This window comes from Anabas testudineus, chromosome 13 (assembly GCF_900324465.2).
Source record: "Anabas testudineus chromosome 13, fAnaTes1.2, whole genome shotgun sequence".
NCBI lineage: Eukaryota > Metazoa > Chordata > Actinopteri > Anabantiformes > Anabantidae > Anabas > Anabas testudineus.
Window position 1 is genome coordinate 9,262,086 of NC_046622.1, and position 14,552 is coordinate 9,276,637.

The following is a 14,552-nucleotide window of genomic DNA, read 5'->3' on the forward strand; positions in this document are numbered from 1 at the left end:
AAGGTAATCCAGGGCCCATGTGGCGCAAAACTAGCTCTAAAAATGAAAATTAAACATAAAAAAAACTTCTCTACAGTTCACCTCAATTAAAATCCGACTAAATGTGCTCAGGGAGACTTATTACAACATCTACTCTATTTTCGAGGCCCGTGTAAACACCACGGCTCGCTGTAGCTGGCGGCTCATTCATTTTACGCATCAATTACTGATACTTTCTAAGATCTGGTGCTGAAACACACATTAGCAGGTCCACTGTGTACTTCATAGAGTCTCTAGGAGCCATTAGATATCATCCACGTACCTCAAGGTCACCGTGTCATTCAGTGGGTTGTTGTATGTTTATGTGCATGTGTGTGGACTTCCAGCACTGACAAATGTCAAGAGACAAAAAGCAACACATGACAAAAATTACATTGTTTATTCCATATGATAATGTTCTACAGGTCAAATTATCAGACAAAACATAATCAGTGTTACATTTACAAATAAACATGTATGTAAACCAGGAGGCCAAAACATTAGAAACACCTTTTAATGCACTCCAATAGGACTCCACCACCTACAATGAAGAAACAAATGGTAGAATTACCATCTTTCTAACAGTTACAACAAAGTCCAATTCATGGCAGAGCTGCTGTACTGAACTGCATCAGACTGTAGACAGCCAGCAGTGAGTGTCTTTCCAGGGACAGTAAACGTCTTGTTGAGGTCTGATCCATCGCTTCAAAACACTGATGCAAAACTTAAAATGTCCGACTGCATTTGATTTAATGTGAACAGAATAGATCAGTAACATGTTGCAAATGTACATCATCACGTGTAACTTGTAACAATGTGCTTTCAGGTATTTATTGAATATCTACTTCCTGTCTGGCTGGTTTGTGGTAACTAAAAACGGATTCACACCTCAGGTGTCTAGACGACGGCATACACTTGTTTCACTGTCATCTTGTCTTAGGACCAGGCCTGGGTGGCCGACTGTGCTGGTTTGGTCCGATGTATTTCACTGGAGTGTAGTTTGGTTTCTCAATCACTTCTAAACCCAAATAAGGCTGCAGAGCTCTGGGGACACGGACTGTTCCCTCCTGAAGAGAAGCAACGGAGGGGGAAATAGACACAGAAGAAACAACACAAACATAAAATGCCAAATAATTCTTATTCTCAACTGTGAGAATTTGATGTTGTCATTTGTCATATGATAAACACAATATTTCAAACAAACATCTGATAAAGTGTAATACTATAATTATTGCTGTGGTCTCACTCTAATCAAAAAAAGATTTCTGAATGTCAGTAACCTGACAACACTCACTAGAGGGAGCTCGTCTACCACAAAACAATGGTGCTTGGAATCCTTTTGAAAGGTCTCTACCAATGGCGCCACCAAGGGGGAGGCCACCAGCATTACCAGCAAGGTGTAAAATAGGTGTATAATAGTGGGAGAACCCCAGATTCAAACCTTTTAAGGAAGTCCAGGGTAACATCTATGAAACTAATGTTTTTTTCTTTTCACATTAACATTTTGCTGAAGGCCATGTGGATTAATATTTAAGTGTTTCCAGCATGCTTCCCTATGTATGATAATTAATAAATAAAAAGCAAGATAAGGTATGAAGGACTACTCGGTTTTCTAGATTTTTGGGACTCTTTCAATATATGTGAAATGTGCCCCTGTGTTAATATCTTACTTTGGTCTGGTGAGTCTCCAAGATAGCAATGATGGTTCGGGGTATGGCACAAGCTGTAGCGTTCACCTAGGGAAAAGGAAACAAGCACACACGTTATGGAGGTGGTGTAGTTTCCTAAGCCTATCCAACATGAATACTCAGCAGTGCTCCCTCATCTGCAGTCTTACTGTGTGGGCATACTGCAGGCTGCCGTCCTCTCGCTCATACAGAATATTAAGGCGTCTGCTCTGGTAGTCTGTGCAGTTGGACCCACTGGAAATCTAATACGTAGAGAGAAAAACTGCCAGTGTTTGTAGAGAAACAACACAAGTTCAAATGTTCAACATTAACCTCGTTGCTGCTTGAGTTTACTCATTAGTCATGCATGCTTATAGTAATAAACTGTCGGTTTGCAATTAATAATGTACAAAATATTGAATTATAAATTCAATATATAAAAAAATATTAAAGTCACAGTGAATGTGCTGTATGAATGACATACATTACCATACAATAACTTCAAATAAGTCAGAATCACATCGGACACCCAGTAACTTCCTTCAAATCTGGCTTAAGCAAGTACATGAGTAGATAACAGTGACATGGTTGGTCTGACCTCCCCATAGCTGTTCCTCCCAGGCATCCAGGCTTCAATGTCGTACTTCCTGTAAGCGGGAGGGCCCAGTTCCTGAGTTGGCATATCCAACACTCTGAAGAAAATAAATAGATCAAAGTTCAAAATCAAGCCGTAACTTTTGCTTATGTAAAACTGATGCTGTCTAACCAGGCTATAACATCTGTTGCGGGACTCCATGTTGTTACTGAAGACACCCCCTATGACAGTAGCTGTATGTTTGGACTATTTGCCATGCTGCAGAATGAGCTTAGGACTAATTAGATCCCTCCTTGAAGGCATTGGAGATCACCTTAAGTGTTGAAAAGGTTTTGCACAGTAGTGTTTAAAAGTAGGATTGTGTGTACTCACCTGTAGTGTAGTTCCAGTGCAGAGAACATTTCTTTCTGCAAAGAGACAAACTCCTGCAGGAGCTGAGCACTTTCTTCTCCAGTTTCATCAGCTGTCACTCCAAACATCTCTACCTGAACAAACACACACATGTGAGGACTTAATAATGCCCTGCACATTATTTATAGCTAAAATACACTTGCGTTTTCTTTCTATTTTATTATCTTTCATATATCTTTCATTGTCCTTTTGACCTTGTTGAAGTGATGAACTCTGTAAAGGCCCCATGTTTCTCTGCCTGTGTCTGTCTCTGCTCTGTAGCAGGTGCTGCTGCACACCGTCCTGCAGTGAAAGATGACAGACAGTTACTTCAATTAATTCAATCTAACAAACTCTACCTGTAGATCAATAGGACTGAGGGTGATCCTGACCTGACAGGCAGGTCCTTCCAGTTTACTGCATGATCCATGAAATAGCCTGAAACATAAACCATTTTCAGCTATGGGCTTACAAAAGCATTCAAAACTTTGATAAACTATGAGTTAATTCTTTACAACCTCTTCCCTCAATTAAAGAATGGGACATAACCACAACTAGATGAGCACATGTTGTTTGGATCTTTATAAGAACACAATTGGAGGGAATACCACTAATAACACCTTCAGCCTCACCACATAAAACAGCCATATAAAATACCATGCTGTTTCACAAACGAAAAGAGCAAAACTGTGTATGTCCATGTGTATTTTTCAGGATGCACTGTGAACCCCCAATAACACACGTTCTGCTGTAACACCTCTGTGTGCACACACTCACACACAGGTATTTTCACCTGTTCAGGCAAATTCATGTTTATATTCAGTAATATTAGCGAAGAAATTCATTTCACCTGCAATGCCGACCTCTCCAGTCCCAGCCAGGTTCAGGTCTGGGAAACGGGCCGCGTCCAAAGAGTAGACCTGAGAGCGATGGGCATTGGGTTGCATCCCACAACCCTCCTGGAGTATGAAACAGAGTGATGAAAGTTAGTAATTGAGAGAAGGAGGGACATGCTTCAAAATTAGCAAAAAAACAAAAAAAAAAAAAGGAATAAGCGCTACTGCTACTTACAAACACTGCACCCTTCAGCATGTCAGGCACAACCATGGGAATAAAGCCCTGCAGGATTCAAAACAAACAATACAAACCAGTTTACCTCTTCCATACATATACATATACATATACATATACATATACATATACATATACATATACATATAAACATACATAAATTTTCACATGCATACCCGTCGCTGCAGTGTGTCAAGGGCAAAGTTTTGGAGTGCAGTCTGAAGTCTGGCCCCTGCTCCCCGCAGATAGTAAGACCTGTGGCCTGAGATGTGAGATAGATGCCTGTAGGAGAACAAAATAAAGGAATGCCCATTCATATCAATGAGGACGGACTAAATGTTAGCCAACATATGACTTGATATGACTATGATATTATAATATCCATCCATAGTAAGAAGGCATATTGTTTTCCAACATTTCTCTCGTTGGTCTCCACCTGTATGTTGACGTGTACTGCTTCCCGTGTGTGTGAATATCTCAGATATGACTAAACAAGAATGGAATTTCTGTTACACAGCATACTGTATAATGGAAAGCTGGAGAAATGGTTCAAAGCTACAATTCACAAAAAGTACAGCAAGTGGAATATCATACTGAAACAACAGTCATCCTCACCTCTGTCTGATGAGACCCAAATCCTCCCCTAGCTCTACATGGCCTCTGGGCTTGAAGTCAAACGCTACAGCAAAGAGACGGCAGATAATGAGTTTTTTATTTTTTTTAACCAGGGTTTGTGAAATATTGAGTTAATGGCGGCACAGCCCACTACTAAAATCACCTGGTTTATCTCCAACTAACTCCACCACCCTCGCTTGGCTCTCATCCCCAATTGGCTGAAAAGCAAAAGACAAACTTGAATTCACTTCCAAATCTCTCTGGACAAAGTGTGTGCGTGTGCGTTTATGTGTGTTCTCACCACATCCGGGTGTGTGGTATTGGGCAGTCTGAGTGCTTGCTCATAGAATTCCTGATCCAGCTCAGTCTCTTTGGGGCACAGCTGATTCAATCTGTTGCGGACCTCTCGCCCTCTCTTCAGACCTTGACTATACTCTGGAAGCTGCATGATAAACAACATAGACTTTGAAGTTGACCCAAATGTGACTGTGTTGTGGAGTTTCTGACATTTTCACCAAAACTCCACACATATATTCCTGGGAGTTAGATACAAGAATTAACAGAGAATACTAATCTGACATGCAAATGGTCTGAATTACTCTACAAAGCCTCAGTGATGTTTCTTATATTACTCTCTAGAAGTATGGGATGTTTCCGTTTGTTCACTAAAAGCACATGTTTTAGTTGGTTAAGCTGCTATAGCAAAGCATGTTCATCATTACAGATCATTACAGGGAAACATGGGCTCGTGGGTGTAGCATCTGAAACAAAGAAAGGCTTCTCCCACACTCCAGCACCAACATGTATATATTTCTACTCTCCCTTATTCTCCCAAGACATAAACACTTACTTGACACAAACACTTTCGCTCACCTGTTCAGTGCAGTGTTATGATATATATTGGACTTGAATAAAAAAAAACAATAACAATAACAAAGTAGTGAAATTGAACTTACATTGGCCAGAGCTTCCTTGCCATGCTTGATCTGTGAGGACAGTTAGAGAAAATTAAGTGTCTTAATTGCAACTGTAAGTTCTGTACCTTCAAAACAACCAATAAAACCTGGTGAGAATTGTGTTTAGAACGGGTACAGACCACTAGTGCTTTGACCGTTTCACTGATGCGTCTCTTCTCCTTCTCCAGCTCAGAGATTTCTGCTGTCACTGCCTGGAGCTCCTTCCACAAACACACCTACAACACACAAGTCAGCGAGATCAACCAAAAAGCCAGTAGAACAGGGTATAAAACTTAAAAAACAAACAAACAATAAGCCATGATCATCAAATACTACAAAATTAAACGAATTCACTTCAGTTACCAATTAATACAATTCAGCAGAAATTCTAACTACATGATCATACAGCAGAATCAAGAGCTCAATAACATATAACACACTCTGAGTGAAATTATTTCTATGTGTTAATGTAATATAAATTTCAATAGGATAAGTAAATAAATATTTGCACATTTCACCTCTGCTTCCTGTATTTTATCATGTTATTTATTATATTAGTCAGCAATAGAGAACACATTCATAGTGTACATACATGACTAAGAATAATAAGTAAAAGTGAAACTACTTATTTATACCATATATTTATGTTGCACTGTTGCAGATATATCTGCACCAACATAAATGTTTCAGAGTTTCCTAAAACCAGAAGTCCATTAATAGAATATTTATGATGTATTGCATTTCATACACTGAACAAATGATGGACCTTCACTTCACAAAGACAACACTCTGACCGGCAGTGTGGTCTTGTTGCCTCTGATTAACATGCACTTACTATTTTCCTGACATCCTCTCCTTGCAGCTCGCCCTTCCTGCTCTCCACATTAGCTATGACTTTGTCGGTCTCCTCACACACTGCTCTCATATCCAGCTCGGGCTTGTCACTGTATCCTGCACGAACATGCTCGTACAAGCTGCTCCGGACTCCGTGACAGAAACGGTTCGGGACGAACACACCGGTTCTCTGTCTTAAACACTGTCCAGCCGCCGGCTTCAACGCTGTCAGCAATGCGCCTCTGACTCTAACAACCATGCTGACAGAGGTCGCCATGTTGGTCCATTGGTCGCTGATGCATTCAAGGAGTACAGGAGTAATCGGCTTTGTGGTGTCGTGTAGGCTTCTGGTTCAGAAGAATTCATGTTTGTCTGTTATCATTTATATGAAAGCATGATATAAGATTTTAAAATGTGAAAAGACATGATCAGCCCAACACCAAAAACGTATTTCTGAAAGAGACAGGGAAAACATGGTGGCCGGTGCCAAGTGCTCTGTTTGGCATGCAGCATGCAAATGTACACACTATAAAATAATAAGCAGGTGTTATAAAACACAAGTTTAATGTCAAATTACTGTGAAGGAAGTGGACACCTTTCTTCATTTAATGTGTTTTTCCTCTTTTTTATTTTGGAACCAAGTCAAAACCACTACCAGAGTCTCCCCAGTCTTAGTAGGGGAACAACTAGACCCAAAAACATATTTCAATTTGCACTGTGTCAGACTTTATTATTTCTTATTAAATAGCCATGTATTTATGTTCCAGTCCTTTTTTTAAAATCGTTTTATTATTTTTGCCTTATTATTTTCTTTTTCACACACTCATGAAACCAGTGGGATAGAAAGCTTTATTTTATTTAGAAATGAAGGAATATTGTTTTAAATTTATTAAATGTGAACTGGATATTTGTGTTGTTAGCAGCATAACAGCATCAAATTCAGTGGCGTTCAAAAAATATTAAATTTTTATTTAATAAAATTAATAAGGAACCTAAAGTGATGTCCAAGCTCTGAGTAATTAGTACTTAAGTGGTACTTCTAACCACAGTGGAGTACTTTTATAGGAAGGTAGTTGCACTTTAACTTGAATTCTGAGTACTGTGTACTTCTGCCACCTTTGTTTATCCTTTTTTTTTAGCTACCGAAGAAACCAGTGAGCACTGTCCGGACCTACTTTGAATGCAACACGAATGCGGAAATGAAATTGTAGTGAAAATAAAACATTGCCAATTGTCTTTTCAAATATTTCTTTTTTTTTTATATGCAGCAGATATCCCACACAATCGGTGTTAAAACGTGCGTAGGAATGAGCGGAAAATAATTTAATTTATTAAAAAACAATAGCAGGAATCGTCACTAGGCAAAGGTCATCCAATCAGATGGGCGGAAGTTTAACGTTGCGGTAATCCGGTTCAGACATGACAAGTGCGGCCGACTGAACCTGAACTCAGTCCTACATTTCTGCTCCTTAGGCTCCACAAACCACATTCTGCACTAAATCACCACCGAGCCGGACCTGGGTGTTTAATGCCATGGTGGGCTGCTGTGTGATACGACAAAAGGCTTTTGCACAGGGGGAGAATTGCTCCTTTGTAAGCTAGTTTTGATTCGCCAATGAGTGGTGATGTTGTGCAAGGGGCTGGATGAGCAGCGAGTAGCCTGACGCGTCTTCACCGCAGGCCGGGACGAGGCTTTCAGCAGAGCCCCAGAGGTCCAGGACAACCCCATGGAAGCCAGAACAGCCCCTGGAAGCTACTGGGAATAACCGGGTCCTTGGAAACAGTTAGCCGGCTGCAAACTGCCTCGCTAATTCCTGCTAAAAGTGAGCCCAAAACAGCTTTCACGGTGGAAACGAGAAGAAGAGCAAAGGTAATGTAAGCTAAAAAAAAAAAAAAAGTGATGCTACAACAATTGTTATAATAGCCAGTCTTATGTGAAGGGTTATTCTACTGCCAGGGGGGTGGGATAATTAAATAAATAAAATAAAATAAAACTGAGTGATGAGCTTTGTTCAGAAAAGCAACATTATTATTATTATTATTATTATTATAAGAGAAATGTGTTATCTCGGTCAAATGTGTTGTAGCCCTCCACCCATAACACACACACACAAACACACACACACACACACATATATATATATATATATTACATATGTATATGTATGTATATATACAGTATATTTATATATATATATATATATTAGTTTGCTGACAATAGGCCTTGCATCTTTAAAGTTAAATCAAATGTGTTCCTCACTTGAAAAGCTGTGAGTGTGTGTATATATATTGTACCCCAGATGAATGCTGTGCGTGGGGGCACAGTCACCTGGCGTCCCCAGCCGTGGCAGGACGGGGACGGAGGAGGAGGGGACCCTCTGTCCGACAGCGACTCCGAGGAGGAGGACTTCCCTGATGACAGCACCACCCCACTGGGGGACTACATCACACATGGTGAGACAGGAAAAAAAAAATGTAAAAGGTAGAGAGGCTGTAGCATTTGTAGCACAGACTAGCTCAGTTAATTTTCCTTTCCTTTCGCTTTTTGTGTCCCAGCTTTTCTCTCCGTATTCCTTCTGCCTTTTGCTCATCCGTCCTTCTGCTCTCACCCTTGTTTCTATTTCTGCTGTAATTGTAGGACTAAAGCAGCTCCTGGATGCTCAACAGCTGTGTGATGTCACTCTGCTTGTTGAGGGAAAGAAGTTCATGTGTCACAGGTACTGTATGCCTGACATAATGTGGTCTTTCAAGCAAATATCCAGTAATTTACTCAACTTGAAATGCATGCAAATTCAAAAAGACCTCGTCTCCCCTCAGAGTCCTCCTAGCAGCCGTGAGCCCTTATTTCCGGGCCATGTTCACCAGCCCTCTGGTGGAGTCTCGCCTCACTGAGATCCGTCTGGAGGAGGTGACTCCGTCAGTCATGGAGACCGTCATCCAGTTTGTATACACCGGTGAGGCAGGGCTCTCTCTGGACACAGCTGAGGATCTGTTTGTGGCTGCCAACCGGCTTCAGGTCATGCCCCTTCAAGACCTGTGTTCCAGGTAAATCTTTTGTATGACATAAGGTTTATATTAGACTTTACATTTAGTCTGTTATATTTTTATTTTGGCATTCTGTAATTCATAATTATTTTGCCTTTATCACCCAATGGCTAACCCTTGCCTCTTAACTCTCCAGGTTTCTCTTTGAGCACCTTTCAGTGGATAACTGCCTGGGCATGTACTCTCTGGCTCGCTCTCACCATGACCAGCTGTTGCTGCGGGCCTCCCTGCGACTGGTAGCCCAGCACTTCCCCCGGGTGGCCCGACAGAAAGACTTTCTTCTTCTTGACCACGGTACCCTAGGCAGCCTCCTGAGCTCCGACCGCCTAGGCGTGGACTCAGAGGCGGAGGTCTATGACGCAGCTCGTCGCTGGGCAGAACACCAACCCCTGGATCGCTATGTTCACATGCCTGCACTACTTCACCATCTGCGGCCAGGGTTGCTGTCCCAAGAAGAGAGCCGAAGACTGAGCCAGGAACTGGGTCCGGCTGCAGCTGGTGAAGGCCTTGGAGGGCCTCTTAGACCACGGGAGGGCATGTTTGAGAAAAAGATTGTCTGTGTGGACCTGACACCTCGGGAAGATGAGAATTTAGCTGCAAGAGACAACACAGTGGACTGCTTTGATCCTCAGACGGGGAAGTGGAAGAAGTTAGCGGCACTCGGTTCTCTTGTCAGTCCTGGCTGTACAGCTGTGGGTGACAGGCTGTTCGTAGCTGGAGGGATCCTGCGGACAGGGTCTGTGTCTGCAACTGTGCATGAGTATGACGCAGTGTTGGACCGCTGGATAGAGCGGCCTTCGATGGTTCAGCCCAGGGCTATGCTAGGTCTGCTGGGCTGTGGAGAGTCACTGTATGCCTTAGGTGGCTGTAACCGCTCAGCCCTCTTGGACTCTAGCGAGACCTTGGAGCTCACTACACTACAGTGGACTCCAGGACCTCGACTACCGCTCCCTCTGCGTGCCTTTGCCTGCGCAGCACTACGTGGACGACTTTACCTTCTAGGTGGAACAACACTTGAACAGAACCGAGCTGTGGTCCACTCGGGCGTGCTTATTTATCACACCCTGACAGACTGCTGGACACGTGTGGCACTGGACTCTGGCGCTACTTGCCTTGCTGGGGGGGTAGCGGTGCGAGGAGGAGTCTGTGCAATTGGGGGATACATGAGGGATACCACCAAGTTCCTGGATGGAAACTATACCAATCTGGAGACTTTGGATGCCACTGGACGTGTGCTGTTTTTCCGAGAGGGCAGGGGGTCTGGGTTAGAAAAGGAGGTGACCGGGGGAGGGGTGATGGTCACTGCAGAGCAGCGGGGCGGTGCAGGTGGTGGAAGTGACCGAGCCCCAAGCCCTGTTGTTTTTCCTGGGCTACCGCGACGGATTGCAGCTGGGGGTGTGGCCAGGTGGAAAAGGAGGATTTATGTGTTGGGTGGGGAAAACGGCTCTCGGTTCTATGACAGCGTTTACTGCTGGAAGCCTGGCTGGCGAAGCTGGGTCCAGAGACGTGAAAAACTCCCTGGGGATACTGGAGGGGTGAGCCAATTTGGGTGTACCACTCTAAAATTCCCTAAAAAACACATCCTGTCCAGACTCAGACTAGCCAAAGAAAACTGCAAGTAGGCCACTGACTAGTTTGACAGGGACCATTATGACGGAAGCCGAGGCAGCCGTTCATGTGACACAGAGATGAGCTTCAGGCTGAGTTTGAATTAACTCCTCGTTGATCTCATGAAATTGTGGTGTTCAGATCAAGCTAAAAAGAGGAGAGCATTTTATACTATTTGGGTGCAGCCACAGAGCAGAACGATAACAGAGGTGGATGCAGACAGATCTATTAGAGATTGTCACATGTGAAGGCAGAGAACAAGTGAAGCTAGAAACTGGATTAAAAAAAAAGGCAACTTGCACCTGAATGTAACCTAAATCACTAGCTGCCAGCTTTTGGCTGGTAAAATATGTTTAAGGTTGTTTTGGGAAGTATTTAAATGCTGTCAAGTTTGTATCAGCTTTTTTCTCTGCTCTAGGTTAGACACAAGGATAGTCCATTTTTTTTGTCCATATTTTTGACAAGGCTATGTTCCACTGATTTGCGTAAACCTGAAGCTAAACAACCCTCTATCAAAGGGTGAATCGAAGATATTTGCAGTATGGCATAGTTTCCAGTCTTCTTCTGTTTTCCTGTTTCACTTGGTTGCTACTTGGAGTACCCTTCAAAGCTATTACTAGCTGCTTCTGTAAATGATCTAAATTCTGTGTCTTAGTAATTCTTAGAAAACAGGTTTTCGGTACACTAACAGAACACAAACTGTTTGATGCCGTTATCTTCCCTTTTTACTTACTACTTACTAAGTTGCCTATAAACATTGCTTTGCTGGTCTTGTCACTTGTTAGTTAGGCCCCCTTTTGTATTTTTTCCCAAACTTTCCTCCACAGTTTTGCCATCCGTTGTCTTTGTTTCTTGTCTAATTCGGGCCTGTAAAACTCCCTAAATCTGCTGGTGCAATTAGGGGCTATGCTGTACAGCTACATCTGAACTAAGAGGAAACTTTCATAAACTGCTGGGGTGCTGGCTGTTTTCAGTGTTCTCTTTTAATGAGCTGTGTGATGTGTTGAATTACAATAATTTCAGCAACCATAAATTCAAAAAATTACAAATGGGCATTTTTAAATTCATAAACCATTAAAGAGCTGGGCTTCCTATCGTCTTAGAGTGAGTGTTTCAGACTGAAATCTCATTGGCTTTTTCAAACCCCAGTCTATAGTATGGCAGCCCACTTGTTAAGCACAGGTCTAAGAATATGTTTTTCTTAATAGAAACTCAATCTGAATCTGTTCATGATTCGAGTGTTCTTATGAAAAAAGAAGTGGAACATAGCATTGGGGAAGGAAGGAAGGACTGATGTCAAACATCAGCCACAATACCTTCATCCAGTGTCAAAATATGGCCCAATGTCTCATCAAAGGAAAATCGATGTCAGAGAAGGCATTCTGTGGAAAAATTGACACGCAATTTCTTCATATTGTTAGTTCTGACAACAATATCTTTTATTCAGTGTCTGTTAGACCCCATTGTATAATTACAGAGAGACAGTAGCTGGTGAATATGAAAGGGTGGCTTGCAGCCACTATGTCCTGATAACTTATTTTTGTGTCTGGACCTTCAGCACCTTTTGTACTTACATGCCAGGTGAACAGTTGTCTTTACTTTGATTCAGTAGGCATGAAAAAATTACTTTTTTATTTACTTTTTTTGTTTGTTTGTTTGTTTCCAAGTTGCTCCAGCCATTGGACTTTGAATGTGCTTGTCATGGAGGTTATGGATCTGAACACATCAGCAGTGCATATTATTTATTGAAATGTATTTTAAAAGTTTTTGTTGTTTTGAAATATTTGCTCTGACTGAAGTGTAGGAAGCTCAAATGTCGTGTAGGAAGGCATTATAATATAGACATGTGAAACAGGAGCATATGTGACCGGGGGGGTTAAATCTCAGTTCTGAAAAGATTATTTTGTGAAAGGTTGGCACGTAAATGTCTCCTATAAGCACATTGTGTAGTTGTACACCGCTATGCTTTTTTTTAACTCTTTTCTCTCTAATTTATTCAGATTGTTCAGATACCTTTGAAGTAGATATGTGCATATGGAAAACAGTGACAGCTGAAATCAGAAAATAATGTCCATGAAATTAAAATGAGTGGGTTCCAAATTTTAAAATACAGCAGAGAATTATTTGTTATTATTTCTCCCAGAGGGTTTTAATTGCTGTACACCAGATTTTAATTTTCAGACATACATTTTAGAAGTATGTAAGTTAAAACCCTCTGGATATTGTCATGTTGTCACCTTTTTCCTCAACATTAACTCCTGAGATAAAATAAGACATGAGTATGTACAGGATTTTAGACCTGCAAAGTTTAGGCCTTAAAACTTAAGGGAAAAGAGGCTTCTTTTACCTTTTTCTTTCTTTTTTTTTTTTTTTTTTAACATAACTATGAAGTACACACAAATTAAAAAAGGCTGGTCAGATTGATCTCATAACTCTCACTTCTTTTTACTAGGTTATCCAGAATCAGCCCACCACCCAACTGAACTATTTCACAATTTCCAGTCATATCGTCCTCCCACTTTACAAAATGTTAGTGATTCTGCCTTGAGAATGGAACGATGGAATTTCCCTATTTTTCCAGCCAGTAACAGATGTTTAACACCCCAATAAGTTATTTCTAGTGAGGCTAAAAATGCTCCAGTGACACAGTTACCGTATCACTTTATAATAACTGTTTTCTCTTCATTAAGAGTGAAGTCTTTTTTTAATGCACAGTACACAATAAATTACATACGTTAATTCATCCCTTGATATGTTATTAATGCATAAAGCTAAACAACATTGTAGGATCTCTTGCAGGGTTAGATTGAGACAAAGTTTTCTTCTTTTTTGGCGAGTAAAATATCATGTTGCAGAACAGTAATTTTAAAACAACACAAAATTCAGCTGTGGAAATCTCATGGTAGTGCTGTATCCAGGCAGGATGTTTGGGTTTGTAACATTAGATTTTGTAAGAATTCATACCTGGGGAAACATAGTGTGATAAGTTGCAGAAATACTCATTCAATCATGTTTTTCACTACCATACAAGGAAGATTTTTTTGGCATTCAGTTGTAAGCTTCCCTGTGTGTTTATAAAAATAAAAAAAATCATGCAACACCGTTTTTTTTTTTTTCCCCTTAATACCTTGCTCTGAATATTCATCCAGAAATGTCGAATCGATTCAATTTCTTTTTTCTCCGTGTGCTTACAGCTTGTATGATGTGAAAAGTGATTGTGTGCGCATGCATGTTTTCTATGCTGAGTTGTAAATCTGTGCAACACAAGCTCTTTGCACACATCCACACCCACAAACTGTGTGTTTGTTGAGAGAAGAAAAGCTGCCCTCATTTGTACAATCTAATGAAGTTTGTGAACTGAAAGGCAAACGGATGTTTTGATGAAAGCAGTGCTATCAAATGATTAAAGGACTATTTGCTTACAAGTTTTTACTGGTGGCATTATTGCAACTGGACACACACTTGCTCACCCAATTGAGACGCAGACATGTATATGTGACAAGACACATTTCATATTTTAAGTAACTCAGGAATATTCTCACCATCAAAATATTTTTTTTAATCATAACTGTTTGTTTTTTTTGTTTGTTTTTTTCAGCATTACTGGTTAACATGTTCTTCTCTGTTGGCACAGATAGCTGCATGAGCATAAAAGAGTACATGACTCAACTCCTGTTTTTCACGGTTTGGTGTTAATAATTACTGCAATTAATAAAATGCTGAATCTGCCCATGTCACTTCTGACCAAAGTTC

General features: G+C 41.0%; 2 protein-coding genes across 3 annotated transcripts; one reads left to right on the forward strand and one right to left on the reverse strand.

Annotated features, from left to right (window-relative positions):
• Window positions 1-399: 399 nt before the first annotated feature.
• Window positions 400-6,433, reverse strand: sars2 (seryl-tRNA synthetase 2, mitochondrial). Of its 2 annotated transcripts, XM_026363791.1 has the most exons (17): window positions 6,148-6,433; window positions 5,453-5,548; window positions 5,313-5,342; window positions 4,658-4,798; window positions 4,520-4,574; window positions 4,357-4,420; window positions 3,918-4,023; window positions 3,742-3,789; window positions 3,521-3,629; window positions 3,063-3,108; window positions 2,886-2,973; window positions 2,653-2,765; window positions 2,284-2,377; window positions 1,856-1,948; window positions 1,689-1,754; window positions 907-1,085; window positions 400-559 (listed from the first exon to the last, which is right to left on the reverse strand). In XM_026363791.1, exons 1-16 carry the CDS (start codon window positions 6,421-6,423, stop codon window positions 945-947), a joined length of 1,566 nt encoding a protein of 521 aa, XP_026219576.1. In that variant the 5' UTR covers window positions 6,424-6,433; the 3' UTR covers window positions 400-559; window positions 907-944. The 2 variants fall into 2 exon arrangements, with proteins under 2 accessions (XP_026219576.1, XP_026219568.1); XM_026363783.1 differs by having other exon boundaries at window positions 400-1,085.
• Window positions 6,434-7,566: 1,133 nt separating this feature from the next.
• si:dkey-260j18.2 (uncharacterized protein LOC325231 homolog) lies at window positions 7,567-14,224 on the forward strand. Its single transcript, XM_026378866.2, has 5 exons — window positions 7,567-8,016; window positions 8,447-8,600; window positions 8,785-8,863; window positions 8,964-9,191; window positions 9,328-14,224. The coding sequence occupies exons 2-5, from the start codon at window positions 8,447-8,449 to the stop codon at window positions 10,811-10,813; spliced, it is 1,947 nt and encodes a 648-aa protein (XP_026234651.1). The 5' UTR covers window positions 7,567-8,016; the 3' UTR covers window positions 10,814-14,224.
• The last annotated feature ends 328 nt before the right edge of the window (window positions 14,225-14,552 follow it).

Bases quoted from the DNA above. Each gene is read 5' to 3' on its own strand.
- sars2 (XM_026363791.1), bottom strand. From the start codon at position 6,423: ATGGCGACCTCTGTCAGCATGGTTGTTAGAGTCAGAGGCGCATTGCTG. The intron at 4,421-4,519 runs GTGATTTTAGTA...TCTTTGCTGTAG, and splicing joins GTTAGTTGGAGATAAACCAG to CGTTTGACTTCAAGCCCAGA. The intron at 1,949-2,283 runs GTCAGACCAACC...TCTACGTATTAG, and splicing joins GGAGGAACAGCTATGGGGAG to ATTTCCAGTGGGTCCAACTG.
- si:dkey-260j18.2 (XM_026378866.2), top strand. From the start codon at position 8,447: ATGAATGCTGTGCGTGGGGGCACAGTCACCTGGCGTCCCCAGCCGTGG. The intron at 8,864-8,963 runs GTACTGTATGCC...GTCTCCCCTCAG, and splicing joins AAGAAGTTCATGTGTCACAG to AGTCCTCCTAGCAGCCGTGA. The intron at 9,192-9,327 runs GTAAATCTTTTG...TTAACTCTCCAG, and splicing joins CTTCAAGACCTGTGTTCCAG to GTTTCTCTTTGAGCACCTTT.